At 37.9% G+C, this 21,470-nt stretch overlaps 1 protein-coding gene and 1 pseudogene across 3 annotated transcripts in view; both read right to left on the reverse strand.

The window, feature by feature from the left end:
• pik3cb (phosphatidylinositol-4,5-bisphosphate 3-kinase, catalytic subunit beta) overlaps positions 1-21,470 on the reverse strand; it is a 116,964-nt gene that overhangs the window by 17,532 nt on the left and 77,962 nt on the right. For all 3 annotated transcript variants that reach the window (XM_020917491.2, XM_055148095.1, XM_055148096.1), the window contains exons 6-14: positions 17,525-17,704; positions 16,966-17,133; positions 12,132-12,221; positions 10,497-10,751; positions 9,625-9,721; positions 9,400-9,530; positions 5,987-6,037; positions 2,137-2,325; positions 42-163 (exon numbers count right to left, since the gene is read on the reverse strand). In XM_020917491.2, coding sequence (XP_020773150.1) covers positions 42-163; positions 2,137-2,325; positions 5,987-6,037; positions 9,400-9,530; positions 9,625-9,721; positions 10,497-10,751; positions 12,132-12,221; positions 16,966-17,133; positions 17,525-17,704 — 1,283 coding nt within the window. The remainder of the gene's footprint in view (positions 1-41; positions 164-2,136; positions 2,326-5,986; positions 6,038-9,399; positions 9,531-9,624; positions 9,722-10,496; positions 10,752-12,131; positions 12,222-16,965; positions 17,134-17,524; positions 17,705-21,470) is intronic.
• LOC129407320 (5S ribosomal RNA) lies at positions 6,910-7,025 on the reverse strand (annotated as a pseudogene).

The raw sequence follows: 21,470 nt of genomic DNA on the forward strand, positions 1-21,470 counted from the left end.
AAACACCAGTTGTTGTCTGTTCATTGTTAAAGTAGGCCTACCTCATGTCCCGTAGACAGCCCACAGCGTACTCGCGGACATACTGGTCGGGGTAGTTAAAGTCCAGGAGCTCCAGAGCATCTCTAGGACTCAGTTTGGGCCAAATCTGGAGCAGGGCCTGGAGCTATCAAAAACATGAACAACATTTTACTTTCTGCAGGCAATTTAAGAATACCATTTTACAAACATTTTGCATTACTAACAGAACTATTTTGAATTGTTGAATTTCAGACTCAATTTCTATACTATACTAAGGAATAAAAAAAAAAAAGAATGTAATTTTCAACATTAAAAAATAGCACTTTCTTTTATGGTTTTATATCTGTGTAATCCCTCAGTTGTCCAGGGAGGTTCCATAGTGGCCCATGGGTGTATACTAATAATGCATCAGTTTTATATAGCGCTTTTCACGACACTCAGACACTTTACAGAGCATTTTTCATTCAGTTTACACCCACTTGTGGTAAACTACTATAATAGCCACAGCTGTCCTGGGGCAGTCTGACAGATGCAAGAGTGCCAATCTGCACCATCAGCCCCTCCAACCACCACCATCAAACCCCACTTTCAGACTAGGCAACGTGGGCGAAGTGCCTTGCCTAGGGACATAAAAATAATTTTTCTGCGACCTGCCCACCAGAGTGGCACTTGATTTTCCCAGCGATCTCTCATCTAAGTACTAACCCGGCCCGGCCTTGACTAGCTTCTGAGATCTGAAGGGATCAGGCATAGACAAGCCGGTATAGTCACAAAGCTGGTTTCTCCACACTACTACTACTCTACTAGTCCGTGTGCTCTTATACTCGTACTGATATAGCTCAAGATCATTCTAAAGCTGTTCAGGAAAGGTTCATTTCTGTCCTGAGAAGGACTTTTTAACTAATGACACTTTTGTCAACCTTACTTCCCACCCATTCAGTGGCAATAAACTATGACTCTAGTCACAGCTGCTCTAGGGTTAACTGACAATATATAACTGCCAGTCTGTAAGTTTTGTTTTTTTATTTATGTAATTATTTTGAGCAAGTAAGCATTTGACATTCTTTCACAATGGAACATAGTGTGATCAATATTGACATTAGTGCAATCATAACAACAGAAACAAGAACAACAACAAAAAATCTGCCCAAAAAGGAGTGGGAAGAAGGAAACCTGTTTAATCCCACCCCCCTTATGAAACTGCATTTGTTTTGTTACTTTCACTAAATGCCACAAATATGTATACATTTGTTTATTAATTTGGGAGATTATTTTTACAAAGAGAAGGGACGAGACAGTTCCCACAAGGTCGAAACAAGCTGAGATTTTGACATAACTTATAAAAAATAAATGATGTGCTTGGTTCACAGTTTTGGCCCTTCCTTTTTTTATTCATGTTACTGAATACTTTTACATCGGCCATTCTAGCACTGCTCTTTGGATCATTAATCTTCATAAATATGTTAACTCACTAGCACTTTTTTTTCTCTAATCCAAATGTAAACACATGGAAGAAAATCTCATGAGATAATTTTTCTCATGAGTGCAAAGTCTTGTGGCAATTTTGTCTCATGAGATCTTGTCCCATTCCTATTTTTAAACATTTAAAGCGCCCATAGTATGTACTTTTCTGAGCTACGTGACAATGGTGCTTCCTCATCACAAACATACCTGGAGTTGTGTTTTGTTTTGTTCACACATGTTTAACACATAAATCCTGTATATTGACACTAAGTTCTTCTGTCAAACTGAAAACACTCTGTTCCACCTTGTGATGTCATATAGTAATACAGGAATTGCTCCACTGCATTCTAAGCTCCATACAACTTCGCTAGAATCATTTTGATAATTTCAGACCCTAAATTGCCAATCTACACTAAACAAAAAGCAAAAAAATAGATGTTAACTTCAAAACTACCACAACATGACATCACACGGTGGAATAGAGCATTTTGAGCTTTAGAGATGTACACAGACTAATAATAATTCCTTAAAAACATGTGAATGAAACAAAACACAACTAGTTATGTTTTTGAGGAGGTAACAACATTCTAACAATCGCACAAGTGATGTTGTGTAATATAAGACCTTTAAGAGGAAAAAAAAAATATATCCAACCTGTGCCATGTCCTCATGTTTACTCCACTTCACAGACAGCAGCAGTTTGGGCAGTGACTGAGGGAAGTTTTCTCTGCAGTCGTGACGAAGTGTCCAGATCAGATCCTTCTCGTTTTCACAGAGCTGAGACAGAGGGTCCCGCTCCATGATCTCCTTTAACTCAATGTGGAACTTCTTACCTCCTCGGCCCTGGAATAACAATTGAAATCAGCTCACAAGTTATATTATTATTATTATTATTATTATTACTATATTCACACACATCACAGCAAAATGGTGAGAAAACGCGGTGAAACTCAGAACTAAACATGAACTAGGTAGGCCGGGATTAAACCAGGAATACACCAGGACTAAACTGCCTATACATCACTTTAAAGGTGCACTGTGTAACTTTCATGGGAAGAATTGTCTCTGTGATGACGTTACTGCTTTGTCTCGAATATCCCACACTACGCAATTACACATATCGTTCAATAAATAAACAAATTGGAGGACTATAGAACAATAGCGTTGATTCGGCAAAGCGATAGTTTCCGTAAATGACCACCAGAGGGCAAGAGAGTTTTAGACCATATACAATATACCTTAACAGAGATCATTTCTAAACCAAAACTATCTCTATTCTTACTAAATGGTGAAGTTAATATTGAGAAACATATTCTTAAATCATGACAAATGGGGCTGAGGTATACACATCTTAATATAGCCCACAAAGAAGTAGCGGTCACAGCATAATTACAGGAACCATTGAGGAAGTTCTCATAGTGGGAGCACACAATGACGCACGTATTGACCTATAATTGAAATTGAAACAAAGTTGTACGGGATCCCATGTTAATCCCAGGTTTCAAATGGTCCCCACAGAAACGGGTCACGTTCAGACCTGCCCTCCACATAACACTGTGTTACATAAGTAGCCGTAAGTCACACGCCCAGAGAGAGGTGCGGAGAGAGAAAGCAAAGTCTTAAAGTTTAAGTCTGGTTAAGTCCTTTGGGGGAGTAGACATATTTGTAGTGTATTAAAAGAAAACTATGGTATTGAGTGAGTTGTTAAGCAGGTCTTGACCTCAACTGTTGCCAATTTTATTAGTGGATTTATGCAAAATGGATGCATACTTTCCCACATTTACTAGGTGTGCTGTGTAACGTTTTGGTTAGAGGTCCATCACCTGCTTGTTTCTATCACTGTCATCTGTCATCACTCAGCCTTAAAAAATATAGAAATATAGGTATTTTTAAGCAATAAAACCACATGAAATTGAATAAATGTGAGATAGAGCTGTTTAATATAATATTTTTCATTTCAACTTATACATATACATACCTTATTTGACACCAATCTGATGCTATTTTTGCTACTATTTATTCCAATTTAAATTTTTGTTCTTTGTTATTATAATATACTGTACTGTGATGTGCAAGCTACCGTGTCCAAATAATTTCCCTTTTGGATCAATAACGTTTCTCTAAGTCTAAGAACATGTATTCTGACTGTGGGCGGGGTTGCCTCTCCACAGATCCTACCTGTAACTTGGTCAGGTTTAGTGTCAGTGAAGACAAAAATGTTTAATGCCATATTTTTTTATTTTCCAGAAAAAAAAAAAAAAACCCAAAACAAAAGAAAAACATTTCCATGGTGAAAAGCTTTTGACGAACCCTTCACTAGAAAAATAACACAATGCACCTTTAAGATTTTCTAAAAGCATTGTTAATTTACTCAGGTTATTTGTTTCGGAGAGTAGAAATATTTGTACTGCATTAAAGAAAACTATTATATTCAATTGCTAAATAGGCCTAAACCTCTAATCTTTAATGAGAGGGTTTGTGTAAAATGTATGCTTTCTCATTCTCTACTTCACTTAAAAATTTTTTTAAAATTATTTATTATTCTATTTTTGTGTGTAAATGTGGGTGTCATAACGATTTAAAGGTGGAGGTGAATGAGGTGGAATAAGATTAATGCATTATTGGAGAAAGAGCAGGATAGCCAAAAACTATACTGAATATATTTATTTTTTCAGACCAAGGTTTCAGTTTATTTTCATACCTGACAATTTGCTAGTGAGAAGTCAAAACTAAAAGAATGAAAACAAACTAAACCTTGGCCTGAAAAAGAATCAAATAAAAAATAAATTGTCTGAAGACCAAATAAACCTTGTAAGACTACTATCCAGAATAGTTAAAAGGTGCACTGTGTAACATTTTTAGTGGAGGAACTGCCACCTGCTTGTCTCCATGGAAATGTTATTGCTTTGATTAGAATGTGAAATTACAGTTCAGATCTGTGGAGAGTCGCCCCTATTCACAGAAGAAGTTATTGTATATTGTTATATATAACTGAAAGGTTTTCATTCCGCACTCTTCTCTCCAATTTATGTCTCTCTTTTTTAATTTTAATCTTCATGATTATTTAAGTTTTGATTTGTTTTTATTATGATTTTAATGTATTTCTTATTCTGTAAAGCACTTTGAATTACTTTGTGTACGAATTGTGCTATACAAATAAACTTGCCTTGCCTTGCCTATTTTTGAGCAATAGAAACAATATTAAAGAATGACTGCTAGGCTGGATATGTTTAATGTCATACTGTGGAACATTCCAGAAAAAGCAATAACATCTCCATGGAGACAAGAAGGTAGCAGAGCCTTCACCAGAAAAGTTGGAAAGGGAAATTTTGTCTTAGATAAGTAGTGCAAAATGACATCCCAGGTTGAACAGTTCTTGATAAAGACTGAGAAATTATGTAAACAGTAATGAGTAACAGGATGAGCATGGGATTATAAATTTACTTTTGATAACATATTTTAAGTGAGAAACTAGTAGGTCTGTTTCCTCTTTGTTGACAAAAGATGTGTCCTGCCTATTCATTCGCCGATTAAAAGGGGGGTCGTGGACAAAGTTCTTAAAACCTTTCAGTATTATTGAACTGCACAGGAGTTAATGCACTAACTATTTAATCAGAACAATATTAGGAAATCTTGTCTTCATATTAATAAAAAAAAAAGTCATGATTCACTCCCAAAACTCCAGATTACTCACGCCATGCCTTCCCCTTTCTGCTTTAGTGCATATCAAAAGCCTTATCTACAGAAAATGATTTATTGACTCATAAAAACTTTGGTTAACTAGGAGACCGTCGACCGATTAAAAAAACAGAACAACGCATTTTGGGAACTTTTTGGTATTTTTGTGTACTATGATTAGATATGAGCTGTGGAGGGTTGAAAAAATAACTTCTATGGCTTATTAGAGAGACAAACAAACTACTAATGTGATTTATTCTGCTATTTATTCATTGCAGTTTGTGTTTTTGTAACTATATTGTACAAAATTTAGAATAGTTTTTGGGGCTGACCCTGCTGTAAGGTTATTGAGTCAGGGGCATACATTAGTTTTAATATTATCGTTTACCATCTGTATTTTTTTCAACAGTATATAGTACTCCCTCAGATATAAATTAATAGAAAGAGGGTTCAATTCTGGGCCCCTAAACCCCTGGGGCCCGGGACAACAGACCCCTTTGTCCCGTTTCTGTCTACTGCCCTGGGCCTACATGTTGATCAGATTACTATTTAAAATTAACCAGATTTTTGACAATTGAGTCCTCTCAAGATAAGATAATGAAAATACAGAACATTGCACAGAATATACTTTTGTTGCCAGTTTTTAGCAGTTTTTTAAGGACTTTTCACCATTCAAAAGATATATATTTTTTTTATTTTAAATTGTCAATTGATATGGCAACAGTCCAAAGTTTTCATCTTTTCAGAATTCCATGGATATTTTATTGTTTATTTCAAATTAACTTTTTTTTACTATTTACTATTTACTACTACTACTACTACTCACCATCGGGGCACAGTCATTTGCACGTGCGATTTCTGCTGCTTTTTCCAGAATCTGAAAAATAAAAAAAATAAAAATACATTACATGGGCTCCAGGTGAATACGCACAGAACAGCCTTGTCCTAAAAGCCCCATTAAGCTGAGTGTGTTTCCATCCTTCCACTTCACCAGCCTCTGTTCCATCATAATCACCTGCTCCCATTAGAAAGCAGGGAGAGCCACTGGCCAAGGCAAAGGCTAGTCAAGTTTACTCAGTTTATATCAACATTTAAAGATGCGCTATAGAGGTGGGCAATGTTAACAAAAAATAACCAAAAAGAGCTTTATAGTCTGTATTAAAGCCATTTAATATACATGTATATCCTAATTTTATATATCTCCAACAAAACAACTGCAGTATTATAACGTAAATATTATTATGTATTTGTACTGTTGAAGCGTATGCCAACAACTTGTCTCCACAGACATGTTATTGCTTTGGCTAGAATGTTCAATGTTCCATGGCATTCAACTGATATATCACTATGGAGACAAGCAGGTGGCACCTACAAGCAAAGAGAAGGAAAAAAAACAAAAAAATAAAAATACTGAAACCGGATATAGTTTCTGATACTGAAAAATGTGCTGTATCAGATATCAACTTCCAAATATTGGTTCAGCAAATATTCTGGTTGAATAAGTAAGTCTTATGTCACAAAGACGCTTAGCATTATTCAGCATTATTCATTCACTCTATACCCGGTGATGGTAAACTACTATTGTAGCCACAGGTGCCCTGGGGCAGACTGACTGAAGCGTGGCTGCCATGCCAATTGGCGCCATCAGTCCCTCACCACCATCACTCACGCACACACCACTTTCATACTAGGCAATGTGGAGGAAGTGTCTTGCCTAAGGACACAACAACAGTTTTTGTGACTGGTGTCCAACTGCAGCACCTGATTTTCCCAGTGGTCTCCCATCCAAGTACTAACCAGGCCCGGCCCTGCTTAGCTTCTGAGATCTGACGGGATCAGGTTTTGACAAGCTGGTATGGCCATTTAAATTGATTTTACTATTTACTGCTCATAGTTGGGCCAGAAAGTTTCAATTTTCATTCATACAAAGTCATTACTAGAGAGAGATAAATAACAGTTATAAATAACAGCTACTTAACACACTTTGACAGACTGTTTTAGTCTTATTTTACTTTTGGTTTAAGGAAATAAATGCTGTTTTTAGTCTCTACACTGGTATCAGTTGACATCGGGTATTGGCAGATACTTAAAGCTCTAGCATTGGAATCGGAAATGTAAAGTATCTCCAAATGTGTCACAGATGTGTCAGAATATACAGTATGTTTCCTAGTTACAGTAGCTGGCAGAAGAGCAAAACCAAGCAAAACAAAACTGCAAACATTATCATAGCCACAAATCTGCTACACTTATACTTAAAGGTGTACTATATACAGTCCCTGACAAAAGTCTTGTCGCTTATCCATTTTGTAGAAACAAAAGCTTATAACCTGACTTTAAATTAATCGATTGGTTTTAGAAATGTCTCATATAAAAGCTAAAACCCTCCCAAATTATGCTCAATATACTAACATAAATTTCCTTCACTGAAGAAAAATGTATCATTTAATGAACACAGAAAGGTCAGATTTTGGCAAGACAAAAGTCTTGTCGTCTTGTCGCCTTGTCATATGATGCACCCAATCCTAGATTACAGCCTCACCTGTGATCAGTTACTGATTAATCAATTAGTGGGTGTGTATAAAAAGAACCCCAGCACACCAGACCTTCACATCAACTGCAACTTGACCTCTGACAACATGCCTAAGATCCACCCTGAGACCAAAGCGTTAATTATCAAGAGGCTGAAGACCAGATCCACTGCTGAGGTGGTGACACCTTCAATGTGTCTCAGCGTCAAGTACAAAGAATAAGAAAAAGATCTGAAATGACTGGAGATGTTTTTGACAAGCCCAGGTCCGGCAGACCCCGCAAGACAACTGCTCAGGAGGACCGTTTGTTGATTCGAAAATCCAAGGCCCCTTTTCCACTGCAGCAGAGCTCCACCAGGCCTGGTCACCTCAAATCCCTGTGTCAACCACAACAGTTTGTAGAATTCTGTCTCGAAATGGCCTTCATGGTCGAATCAGTGCACAGAAATCAGCACTAAACAAAAGGCAATTAAAAAAACGTGTGGCATTTGCCAAGGCCCACAGCCTGCTAAAAGGATGGACACTGGAAAAGTGGCAGAAGGTGGATTTCTCAGATGAATCCTCGGTTGAATTACATCACAGTCGACGCAGATATTGCAGGAGACCTACTGGAGCCCGCATGGATCCAAGATTCACCCAGAACACAGTTAAGTTTGGTGGCGGAATCATCATCAAAAATCATGGTCTGGGGTTACACCCAGTATGGGGGTGTGCGAGACATTTGCAGGGTGGAAGGCAATATCAATAACCTAAAATATCAAGAAGTATTAGCTCCTCTTACATTCCCAACCATAAAAGGGTCAAATTTTGCAGCAGGATGGTGCTCCATCACATACTTCTATCTCTACATCAAAGTTTCTCAAGGCGAAGAAGATCAAGGTGCTCCAGGACTGGCCAGCCCAGTCACCAGACATGAACATCATTGAGCATGTCTGGGGTAGAATGAAAGAGGAAGCATGGAAGGCAAAACCAAAGAATCTTGATGAACTCTGGGAGGCATGTAAGACGCTTTCTTTGCTATTCCTGATGACTTCATCAACAAATTGTATGAATCATTGTGGAACCGCATGGATGCGTCCTTCAAGCTCATGGAAGTCATACAAGATATTAAATATGGATCTCACAGCACCACTACTTAATTCACTGACGTTATGCAACATATTTTTGTATTTGAAGTAAATTATTTGTTAAATTTTCTGTAGGCGACAAAACTTTTGTCTTGCCAAAATCTGACCTTTCTGTGTTCATTAAATGATCAATCTTTCTTCAGTGAAGCAAATTTATTTTAGTATATTGAGCATAATTTGGGAGGGTTTTAGCTTTCATATGAGACATTTCTAAAACCAATCGATTAATTTAAAGTCAGGTTATAAGCTTTTGTTTCTACAAAATGGATAAGACTTTTGTCAGGGACTGTACGTTTTCTGGTTTTCTGACTGGGGATCCACCACTTGCTTGTCTCTACGAAGATGTTATTGCTTTGCCAGTAATGTTCCACAGTATAAAATAAAATAATAAATATAGATTTTATACAGTGGACAAAGCAATATCAGAAACAAGCAGGATGCAAAATACCACACATGTTACAGTAACCTATTACATAAAAGAAAATTTGTTTTGGTGCTTTTATGCATTAGTGCAAAAGCAGGAGGCATGTTTATTCCTAGTTGTGATTTCCTCAAAACTGTTAAAATTGCCGCTTGTTTCTCACCTTGTCAAACGGAGGAAAGACGATGGAGTGTGGTAAGTATTCAGGGAAGCTGATGTGCAGCGCTGTGGCGTTCTCAGTGTACGGGTTTGTCTGAACTGTTCCTATTGGGTTCAGCATCTCTTCAAGTTCATCTGTTCAGGAAACACAACATGATTGGAAAAGGAAGAGGACTTCAAATGATGTCATAATGTTCTAATGGACTTTCACAACATGGGTTTTTCTTACCAGGAAATGAAGACCAGCAGTGAAGGATGATGTCTCCAGTCTTCAAATGGCCTTTATAGTCAAACACCATTGTATTGACCCAGGCTATAGGGTAAAGCTGAACAGAACAAAATAATGATTAGCAGAAAATATAGGGATCAACAGTCTATTCTATTTAACCTCTCTATAAGATGGATTCTCATGATATTTGAATTCACAAACTCAGAAGAATGCATCTCGGCATGCTCTGGGCAGTGTGATCAGGGCTGCCCACAGGTGGGTGAACCACAACAGTTTTAGTGGGAATATGGACTATATTTGTGAACAGGGTAGATGTCTGTGCTTTTCTCTCAAGTAGATGTAGCAAAAGTTTGTTTTTTCAGCTTGTTCCTCTATTGTGACACTTTGACCAATCTGATTAAAATATTCATCATGACGTTTCATCTTTAATATACTTGAGATAGATACGATTAATGCCATGTTGTGGCACATTCCAAACAAGTCCATGAAGACAAGCTGACTGGGGCTAGTCAGGCTTTCATTTCTCTCCAGCGACTAGGTCAGGAATTGGAATACACTCACGAGATTGAGGATTTAAAGCCGAAACAAAGAGAATGTTTGGTGAATTTTATCAAAGGGAAAGATGTTGTTGCCCTTCTTTCTATGGGATTTTGGAAAAACTGAATATACCAGTTAGCCCCGTTAGCAGCGCATTACATATGTCACATCCAAATAGTAGCGATTGGTTAAATAAAAAAAAGTACCCGCCTACCATCGACTAAACAAATCCTAATGCTGCAAAGTCAGATGGCTTCCACAAAGTGAAACCGGCTGATGAATCAGGCTAAATTGGGTCGTGAAGTAATACAATGGTTAAACTGGTCTCTTCTTACCACTTTGCCGGACTTGCGTATGGTCTGGTACTTGTTGATGTGGGGGTTCTTGGTGGACTTCTGCTTCTTGACCTTGTCCATAACGGCGTAGATGGCGATGGCGAGGCGGGTCATCCTGGGCAGGTCGCACACGGAGATGTCAAACTCTAAAGTGCTATCCTTCCAGGTGTGTTCCGAGCGGCCGCTGCTCTCACTGCTCACGGCAGGTTTACACAGAAGCTCCGCCCCATGGAACAGCCCCGCCCTCACCTGCACCTGTACAACATCACAGCATGAAGGTTTTATACTGTAATGACCCCCCACTAGAGATGGGAGATGAAAAACGCATAGTATTGGAATTCTTGTAATCTCAATATCTCTCTTGCCGTTTTTCTTTCTTTCATGGTCTCTGCCCTTCTCTCCTTTAATCAGTCCATTCTATTCTCTCACCCTTATGTAATGGTTAACCCTATGTCCTGTCAATAATCATATCATTGCTGCACTGTCTTCATATGACCTCTTGTATGAACCTGTGATTTTATTTTATTACTTATCTTTCTATTCTATTTTGACTTGTACATATACACATATAATTATGTCTTATTTGACTAGTCTAAATCTTAGTCCAAGTATATCACAGGACAATTATATACTGAGATACAGGGAATACCATAGCAGAATAAAGCAATATGGTGTTTATCGGGTTAACAAAATAATAAAGTGTAAAATTAAATTACTTTTTTTTTATTGTTATGCACCTGTGCAACATGACAGGATAACACAACAATGTATGGCAATGTAACTGGCTAAGTGAATAATATTGTTATTACAATTTCATTTCTAAATTCAACCTACTGAGTACATTTTAAAATCACACCTAATTCATTGTGCAGTTAAAAAGTATTAGATTAAAAAAAAAAAGAGAGAGAAAATGAGATTTTAAAAATGTGTTTGGTTTTTCACTGTGGCAATAATGGTAAGTACCCTCCACAATGTTTGTAATTTTTTACTAGGGGTGGGACATTAGTGTATTAATTATGATCAGTTAATTACCAAGAGAATAATGCATTAAAAATATTAACGCATTTTACACAGAATGTTTGTCAGTGCATCATGTTGTGGTATGCCAATTATACTGACGCACACAGTTCCGACTACAACAGCGGAGCATGAAAGTGCTTCTATTCAAAAAACTACTTGATGAAAGTATTGACAAAGGCGGCAGAAAAGAGTTTGCATATCACAGAAACACCTCAACCCTACAATACTATTTAAATGCAAAACATATGACTCCAGCAGTTACTGCGCTCGCTGCGCAGTAACTGCTGGAGCTGTTGGCGTGAGCAGTTCTGGTCCGAGTACAAACAAGAAGTGTGAGTAGCCCAAACTTGAACAAATGACGGGCTTCAGAAAGAAAATGAATAAGGCAAATACCGTTATGCAATTAACTGAGATTATTTAAGTATGAAGCCTGCAATTAATTCGATAAATTCTTTTAATCGAGTTCCACCTGTATTTTTTCATAATATAAAACAAACAGGACTTGTATTGGACCTTTAACTAAACAAAACATACATTTACTTGCTGAATTATTCCTTTGCATATTAAAACACTTGTTACGCTTATGGAAGTGTATAGAGTATAGCTGATATTTACCTTGGCCGTTTCCTCTGCGTTCACCTTGCTTGCATTTACTAGAACAATCTTAAACGAGCTTGGTACATCCCACACGCATGTTTGGATTTGCTGAGGGAGAAAACAACAACACAAAAGGTTAAATTATTAAAAACAACACATTTTAGACAGTTGTTTAAATCTTGGTCTTAGGTGCACTGCTCAACTTTTCTGGTCTAGCGTTGTCTAGAGTGTTGCACAGTATATGGCGCTAAACATATCCAACTCCCTGGAAACCAACACAAGATGTCACCAGGCCAAGTCACAGCTCAGATCTATGAAGAGGCAATCCCACTCATAGTAAGAAGGTCAAAGTACTGTATTTCTGAGCAATAAAATCCAAGGTATCGATAAGTTTATAAGCCTTACTGTGGAATATAGAGACAAGCAGGTGAGGAAAAGTTACACAGTGCACCTTTAAGAATAATTATAAACAGGTCATAGGACTATTTTTCAGTAAGTGCTATAATAGCCAGTAACATTTCACTTATATGGTATTTGTGGTATACAATATGTACCACAAATACCACACATTTGAGTGTTAGTTTTCATAGTTTTAAGCCGTTTTTAGATGCTCATTGTAGCCGACAGAGTTAATATCTGAATAAATATTTTCAGAGGGTGCAAAAACCAAAATAAAAAAAAGCTGTCAACTATTTCAAACCATAAACACACATGAGGTCATTCAGGTCACTGTGATGTCACTCTGGAGATTTGTGAGTGTCAGCAGGACAAACCGAGTACACATGACCACAGACAGCCAATCGCAGTTCTGACTTCCTGTTTTCGTACCTCTCTTGCGGTATGCCGTTATCTGTGGAAATGCCTGTGTCTCTGCATTTTACCTCTCTGCAGATCTGTTTCTGCAGATCACATTACGGCAAGTTTAAATATTATCTTTGTAAGGAAGTATCCAGTATCGAAAAGTCATTAATATTAAAATATATCGGGGTTTGATTTCTGATGATACAGGGTCAAGCTGAAGCATTATCACAGTTATCTTACACACTGCAAACATTGAAAATCTAATGATGTACAAGATTTCAATGATTTCAAGATATTGCAGAGTGCTTGCAAGATAGTTTACAAGGGCTGGGTAATATAAAAAAAAAAAAAAAAAAGATTATATTTTATTCTCATTAAAATAAATAAAAATGTCTTTCAGAGTTAATTTCATGAACATAAACAATATAGAATTTTAACTGCCATAATTAAAAACAATATATATCATTTTCTGAACTGGATTGTAAAGAGGAAAGAAGATTGTAGCCCACTGCATTAAAAAGACCCAAGCTGATCATTGACAATTAAAAATTAATGTATCTTTAACTTAGGACATAATTTAAGCAGGGTTGTGCTATTAATTCTGATTGAGATAAAGTCATTTTAAAAGTCCTAAACTCAATACAATTGACTCCTGTGAAATTTATGTCATGTCGAAATGTTGCTCCCTCCTCAAAAACGTACATGGAGTTATGTTTTGTTTCATTCGCACATGTTTGAGCAATGTTGGTATGAGTTATGTTTACATCTCCAAAGCTTGTGCTCTATTCCATCTTGTGATGTCATGAAGGGGTAGTTTTCATCAGACTTCACTTTAGACTTGCAAAACAACTACTTGGTGGGACCAAGTAGTTGTTTTGCAAGTCTAAAGTTTCAAGTCTTTGACCTCAAGTCCAAGTCAAGTCAAAGACAGGCAAGTCCAGGTTAAGTCTCGAGTCACTGGCTCGTAAGTCCAAGTCAAGTCCAAGTCATCTGCTTTGAGCTTCAAGTCATTTTAAGTCTTTAAACCAAATATAGCTTAGAATTTTTTTTTTTCGCAATTTATGAATTTTAATCTTAAAAATTTAAATGTTTTAAATTGTACAAAAAAAATCATAATATATTTATATGAGTATTTATAGACTATGTAAGAGTTGTAGAAATGTTATTTTTTTCTTTTTTAAATATCTTGACAAGATCTTAGTGTGAATCATTACACTCAGAATAGAAAGAATTCAGATTTAAAAGTGCTTCTCAAGTTTTCTCAAGTCACAGGCCTCAAGTCCAAGTCAAGTCCCACGTCACTGACCTTCAAGTCTAAGTCCCAAGTCCCAAGTCTAAGTCCATTTTATCAAACCAAGTCTCAAGCCCCTAAAAATAGTGACTCATGTCTGACTTGAGTCCAAGTCACGACTTGCAAGTCCCCACCTCTGGTTTTCATGTTAACAGCATCTTCCGTTTGAGAGAAGAACTCAGCCTAAATATGCAGGGTCCAGGTACAACTCCAGGTATGATTTTGATAAGGAAACAACAGATCAGAAAATAGTGTAATAGGCTCCCATTAATTCTTAAATGCTATTTGGCATTTATCGTTTAATTAATACATTTTTTATATTGATATCTGCTCAAATAAGGATCTAATTTTGATACCAATTAAGTTTTTGGTTAGTATTGAGGCTTTGACTTCTTCCTTCCAACACTGGTCTGTATAATATTTCTCATACTAACCCCCAAAAGCCCTCCACTCGAGGGAGCAGCTCTGCAGTGGCCACTTAGATCCCAGGGTGACTGCCTAATGAAGGCCAATTAAATGAAGCTGACATTTGAACAGGACACACGCAGAGATGAGTGATGTCACCGTGTACCTGAGGGGGAACCGCTCTTCACAAGCCACTGGAAAACGGGTCATCCTTAATGGGCCCATGTTACGTTAGTTTCCGATCTGCTGTTGTAGTGTTGTTTCCTCATCACAATCATACCCGGGGTCGTGTTTGTTTCATTTACATGTTTAACCCACAAACCTGGAATATTTAGGCTAAGTTCTTCTTTCAACATTCACACCTTCACAAGAATCATTTGGATAATTTCATTTCCATTTCCAGTCTTTACAGAACTGAATGTAAAGTGCAGCTGTTAATTTGAAAACTACAGCTTCATGACATCACAAGGTGGAACAGAGCATTTTGAGCTTTAAACAGACTAATCATGCAGAGTTACTCAAATGTATGAATGAAACAAAACACAACTTCTGGCCTAAAGCTCGCAAAAGTTGATTTCATGTAATACAGGACCTTTAGTAAGTAAAACGAATATTAATTACTACCAGTTATAGACGTCACTTATTTTGTCGAGAATATTTGACTTGTTTAAATATATTGTTTTTATATTGAATGTTGACATGAAATAAAAATAAATTTAAATAAATTTAAAAAAAATATAAAATGAAAACAGTTATTACAGCCACTTTAAATGATCATGTATACCCATATATTTTTGTATTTTTTTTTTAATTTCCATTCAAATTATATTATGTGTGTTTGACCAGTGAAGAGAGCAAATTATAATGCTACACCACTGATCTTTTTCCCCCCAATCTGCTCATACCTACTTCAGATAATTTCAAGACATATTTTATCTTGTTGAAAGTTAAATTATGTACCAGTTTAAGTAAATTGTTATTAATTAGAAAAAAAGTTTTGCATGAAGAAAAATGTACTGAAATAAGTCAGAAATCTATACTGAAATAAGCAATCCAAATACAAAAGCTCAACTAAAATTGCCAATACTAGTCAATTGTATCAGGAAACACTGTTATTTTGAGAGTGTATAGCAGACTTGAGTAAAGCCATTCTTAAATACAGGTGCCACTTGTTCCCCTGGCCTCCTCCTCTTCCTCACCTGCTTGGCTCTATGCAGGTGGCTCAATAAAAGAAAGAGTCCATTGTTGTAACAATTATGTGAATACAAGATGCTATCTGTTACACCTACGGACAATTATGTAAGTCTGTTTTTAATGACCTAGATCTGGTTAAGTAATTACCACATTCAGCTAACTAAAATGGATCTCTCCATCAACTCAAGATTAAAAGATTTAAAGGGGCCATGTTATGTCATTTTCTAATCGATATTATAATGTATTATCACAATCATACCTGGAGTTGTGTTTTGTTTCATTCACCCATGTTTAACACGCAAACCCTGTATATTTAGGTTGTGTTTTTGAGAAGATAACAACATTATAACATGATTAAAAATGGTCAGCTTTGTGTAATACAGGACCATAAGATATTTTTGTGTGTGAACTTTACAAAACTATATAAAAAGACACTATATAAAAAGAATCAAATCACATTTCTACCTCATCACAAACCAGAACTAACAAAATAAGAACTGAACAAGACTGACCTACCTTATAACTAATTACCACTGCCTTATCACTGGCTCTTTTACATGGACACCAGCATTTTATTATAATCTGATTTCTGGACCTTTAGGATTATTTAAATGGCATACAATCCACAAAATCTGATTTGAGCAATCTGAGGGACCATGACCAGCAACCCGATGAAATCCCTTCATCTTTGACACACTTTGATAACTATAATAGTCAACAAGATGATCATACTGTAATCTTATTTGGTAAAGGATAAGGAGGATAGCTAATCTAAACTTTGTGATAAAAAGTAAAAGCTTTAAATGTGATGAAAAGTCTTTAAAGGTTTACAGTGTAAATTTTATAGTGGAGGGTTTGCCATTTACATGTCCCCAAGGAGATGATATACTGCTTTCTCAGAATGCTCATGAATCTTTACATAACAGGTGTTTTTATTGGAAAGAAAATACTTTGAAACATGCTCCAAAGACTCAACTTGTAAACTGGCCTGTTGATGTTATCTGCTTGTCTCCATGGAGACAGAAGTTCATTGCCATACTATGGAATATTCCTGGCAGCAATACCATCTGCGTGGAGACAAGCAGGTGACACACCCCTGGCAGAAAAGTGACATAGTGCACCTTTAAATTTAGCTCAACTAAAACAGTGCAGGGTGCTCACCGTGAGAGGGCGTCTCTTGGGAGGTAGAGGGAGGGGTAAGGTGCAGGTCTTGCGGCTGACCACGGCTCTGATGGCGCAGATCTCTTTGTCGAACAGTTCTTTGATGGTGCTGCTGTGGACCAGGGTCAGGTGAGGAGACTCTTTGGCTTGGACACATGTCCGGATGTACTGCACACACAAAATGACAAAATTGGTACAAATTATACTTTTTTAATCCGTTGGGTTTCTCTCAATCCCATCTGGGATCTTTGCCAGGTTTTCAACAGATTGTCACACTAAACTGCCTATTGTAATATGATTTACTGAAAAAATATCCTAAAGTAACATCATGTCCTGCCAGTAGAACAAGGTTTAAACCATTAATCCTCTCGTCAGTTGGTAAACATAATAGATTTTAAAATAAAATGAAGTTTTTAATGTTATATTCTATAAACCCATCTGTACTAAAATATTTCAATAACGTTACCTTGACTCCTTTAGTCCACAGCTGTCAATCATGTCCGGTGTTGAATTAAGAAGGCAGGGAAACATGAGATAGGACATCACCATAGTTACTGACCTTGTACTGGATTAAAGGGTGGTCTCCACAAAGGAACTCCAGAGAGTGACTGATCCTGAGGAAGTACTGCCCCCTGCTGGCCTCATCTTCAGGGCCGTGCGTGGTCAGCCACTTCCTCATGGCCATCTCCATCAGCTCGGAGGGAGTGTAGGTCAGCGGCACCTTCAGACTGGCAGAGTCCTGAACAGCACAGGCAGAGAGGGGAGCTTAGTTAGGATAAGCTGCGGCATATGGCTAGGCCTGTCACGATCACACATTTTGAAGTACGATAAATTGCTGACTAAAATACAGACGTGGGGATGTGCACTGGAACACGACGCCAAGTGTTAACAGTCCAGAAACGAGCACAAAACCCTTCACGAGATACAGAATGTCCCGTACACACAGTCTGTCCGCACTGCTTTCAATGGACGTCACGCAGCATCAGAACATTTCCATGATCTCTCCAACTGTGTGTGTGTGAATGTGTGCGTCGCCCCGGAAACAAGAACCACACAGACGCACACGGGGTTATCAGAGCTGGGCAGGCAGGTGGCGTGCATGAAAAGGTCGAAAGTTTCATGCTCGTATTTTACCCTACTCTAAAATAATTGGGGTTTCTTGCAATGAAAATGACGCAAGCCTTTTAAATCTTCATACAACACATGTCCAGGTTTGTGTCTTGGGTGGTTATATATCATTTTGGGCTAAACTGTGTGCGTTTCTGCTCTTTTCTTACGTGGCTTTTCTTCTAGAGGCCTACTTCCAGTTGTCGTCCACCTGAGCTGACTGGCCCAGATGGTTTTATCACGGAGTCTTGTTTTTATGATGTTGATCGGAGCAGATAGTCAGAGTCTGCAGAGGCCTGACCAGATGCTGTAATATTATTAAATGACTTTATTTTTGATAACACGCAGATGGAGGGAGGAAGATGAGGAAGATGAGGGAGAGGAGGGAGAGGAAGAGGAGGGAGAGGTGGTGGTAAAAGAGTGAGTGAGTGAGAAGAGAGAGAAGGGAAAGTGGGGGAAGGAGATGAGAATGAAAGACAGAAACGGGAGAGAAAGAGGGAGATGAGAAAGACACTGACAGAAAAAGAAGAGAGGTGGAGAGAGAGACAAAAAAAAAAGAAACTTATGGTGCTGGATGAAGGGGATAGATAGTGAAGGAGAAAGAAATAAGAGTGAGGAGAGATAAAGAGTGAAGGAGAGTGAAAGAAAATGCAATAGCAAGAGAGGGGAGAGTGAAGAGAAAAAAATGAGACAGGAGATGGGAGGGGAAGAGATACAAAGAGGAAAGAGGAGGCAGAGAAAGATAAAGAATAGGCAAAGTAATGAGAACAAAAGAGAAAGGGTGTAGAGAAAGAGAAAAGAGAAAGACAGGAGAGAGAGAGACAGACAGTGAGACAGAGAGAGAGAAAAAGAGAAAAAGAAATGGTGAGTGTTGCAGAGAGAAAGACAGAGCTAGAGATTAGACATGGAGAGAGATGCAGTGAGAGAGATACAGTGAGAGAGATGGAGAGAGAAATAGAGAGAGTTGCAGAGAGAAAGAGATGTAGAGAGAGAGAGACAGCAGAGAGAGATTGAGATGGAGAGTGAGAGTGAAAGGGAAAGAGAAAGAGGAGAGAGAGAAAGTAGGGAAAGGAGATGAGAATGAAAGACAGAAACGGGAGAGAAAGAGGGAGACAGATAAAGGAAAAAGAGAAAGAGAAGAGAAGGAGAAGAGAAAGGCACTGACTCCCTTGATCTTTCTATCCAGTCTCTCTCTCCTTTTCTGTCAAAGACAAGAAGTGGGAGAGAAGAGAGGGGAAAGAGAGAGAGAGAGAGAGACAAAAAAAAAAAAAGATGGTGTTGGATAAAGGGAATGGAGAGTGAGGGAGAAAGACATATGAGTGAGGAGAGATAAAGAGAGTGAAGCAGAGATAAAGAGAACACAATAGCAAGAGAGGGGAGAGCGAAGAGAAAATGTGAGACAGGAGATGGGTGGGGAGAGATACATGGAGAGAGAAAGAGGAGGCAGAGAAAGACAGATAAAGAATAGACAAAGAGGGTAATGAGAGAGAGGGAGAGACAGAGTGAGAGTGAGAGAGAGTGTGAGAGAGAGAAAGACATGAGAGACAGAGAAAGAGTGGAGAGAGAGAAATGGAGATGCACAGAGAGAGAGAGATGGAGAGAGCGAATGAAAGATAGAGAGATGTAGAGACAGATGAGAGAGAGAGAGAGGGGGTTATGAAAAAGGAAAGGGAAAGACACAAGAGAGACAGAAGGAGAGTGGAAAGAGATGGAGAGAGGGAGATGCAGAGAGAGAGAGAGAGAAAGTGAGAAAAAAGAGAAAGAAATGATGAGAGTTGCAGAGAGAGGAAGAAAGATGGAGAGATGAGAGAGAGAGAGAGAGAGAGATGGAGAGAGTTGCAAAGAGCAAATGAAAGAGATGTAGAGACAGAGAGATGGAGAGAGCGTGATGCAGAGAGACAGATGCAGTGAGAGAGAAATAAAGAGAGAATGAAAGAGACAGCAGAGAGGAGGTAAAGAGGGAGCAATGGAGAAATGAGGTCCATTTTAATCATAGGAGCAGAGAGGCGGTAGTGGCACAATTTCTCTGATGGTTTTGACCCACTTTGCATCGTCACATGACCCACAAGTTGGATTCTGTCACGTGAAATGTGCACAGCGTCCAAAAACAAGAGCTGAATGAGTGTGAGTTTGTGTGAGGGGTGTAGGAGTCACATGGTCACTCTGCCACTCAAAACAAGGCTGTATTGTCCCAGTGTTATTTAGAGACATTAGCCTTGCAAAAGTCTGAACTAGAGTTATGTTTGTCAGTTATCCCCCTTGAACTCAGTAGTACAGTTGAGGATTACTTAAAGGGCCCATATTATGCTATTTTCTGATTTATTGTCTAATGTTTTCTCATCAAAAACATACCTGGAGTTGTGTTTTGTTTCATTCGCACATGTTTCATTTGAATCATTTCAGATCTGGAATGGTCAATCTCTACTGAACAAAAGGTAAAAAGGTATCTGTTAATTTGAAAACTACTGCTTCATGACATCACAAGGTGGAACAGAGCATTCTGAGCTTCAGAGATGTAGACAGACTAATAATAAAGTGTTACTCAAACATGTGTGTATGAAACAAAACACAACTCCAGGTATGTTTTTGAGAAGCTAACAACATTCTAATAGGGATGTAACAATAACTGCAATATTGTGATATCGTATAGTCAAAGTTCTCACAATAATACAGTAGATCATCACAATATATCGAATTACAAGTCTCTTTGCTTAAATGAATAGTCATGGTGCAGAAATAGCTAAAAAATTAAAAAATAAATAAAAAAGACAGAGGATCATGATCCTTTGCTCCATTTCAGCGCCGACTACATGAAGAAATAACTATTATAAGCACTTTTAAATCTTAGTTCTTTAGGTTAAGTCTTGTCAAGGCATTTTAAGAGGAAAAAGTAGCTTATTTACAATTTTGTGAGCCTCTACAAAATATCACGATAAATAGTACTGTGAGATGCACATTGTAAAAATATCGTACCGAGAGATTTGGAGACCGTTATATCCCTACATTCTAACATGGCTTTAAGCTCACAAGAGTCAATTTAGAGTACTATGGGACATTTAGTTAGCCAGGCTGGCGCTACCTAGTCCCTCCACTCAATTTCATTTTTCTCCAGTGACTAGGTCAGGAACTGGAATACACTAGACAGTTCGCAAATACCCCGGTAGTGCGAGTCCGGGCATCAGCGAGTCATATATTCTGTGTTGGCAACGATTCCCGAGATCGGTGATTTAAAGCCGCAACAAAGAGAATGGTTGGTGAATTTTAATCAAGGGAAAGACGTTATTGTCCTCCTTCCTACGGGATTTGGGAAAAGCTCAATATGCCAGTTAGCCCCGTTAGCAGCGCGTTACATATGTCATGACCAAATAGCAGCGATTTAAATTTAAACAAAGTACCCA

This window comes from Boleophthalmus pectinirostris, unplaced genomic scaffold, assembly GCF_026225935.1.
Source record: "Boleophthalmus pectinirostris isolate CB_2022bp ecotype Guang Dong unplaced genomic scaffold, ASM2622593v1 HiC_scaffold_9, whole genome shotgun sequence".
NCBI lineage: Eukaryota > Metazoa > Chordata > Actinopteri > Gobiiformes > Gobiidae > Boleophthalmus > Boleophthalmus pectinirostris.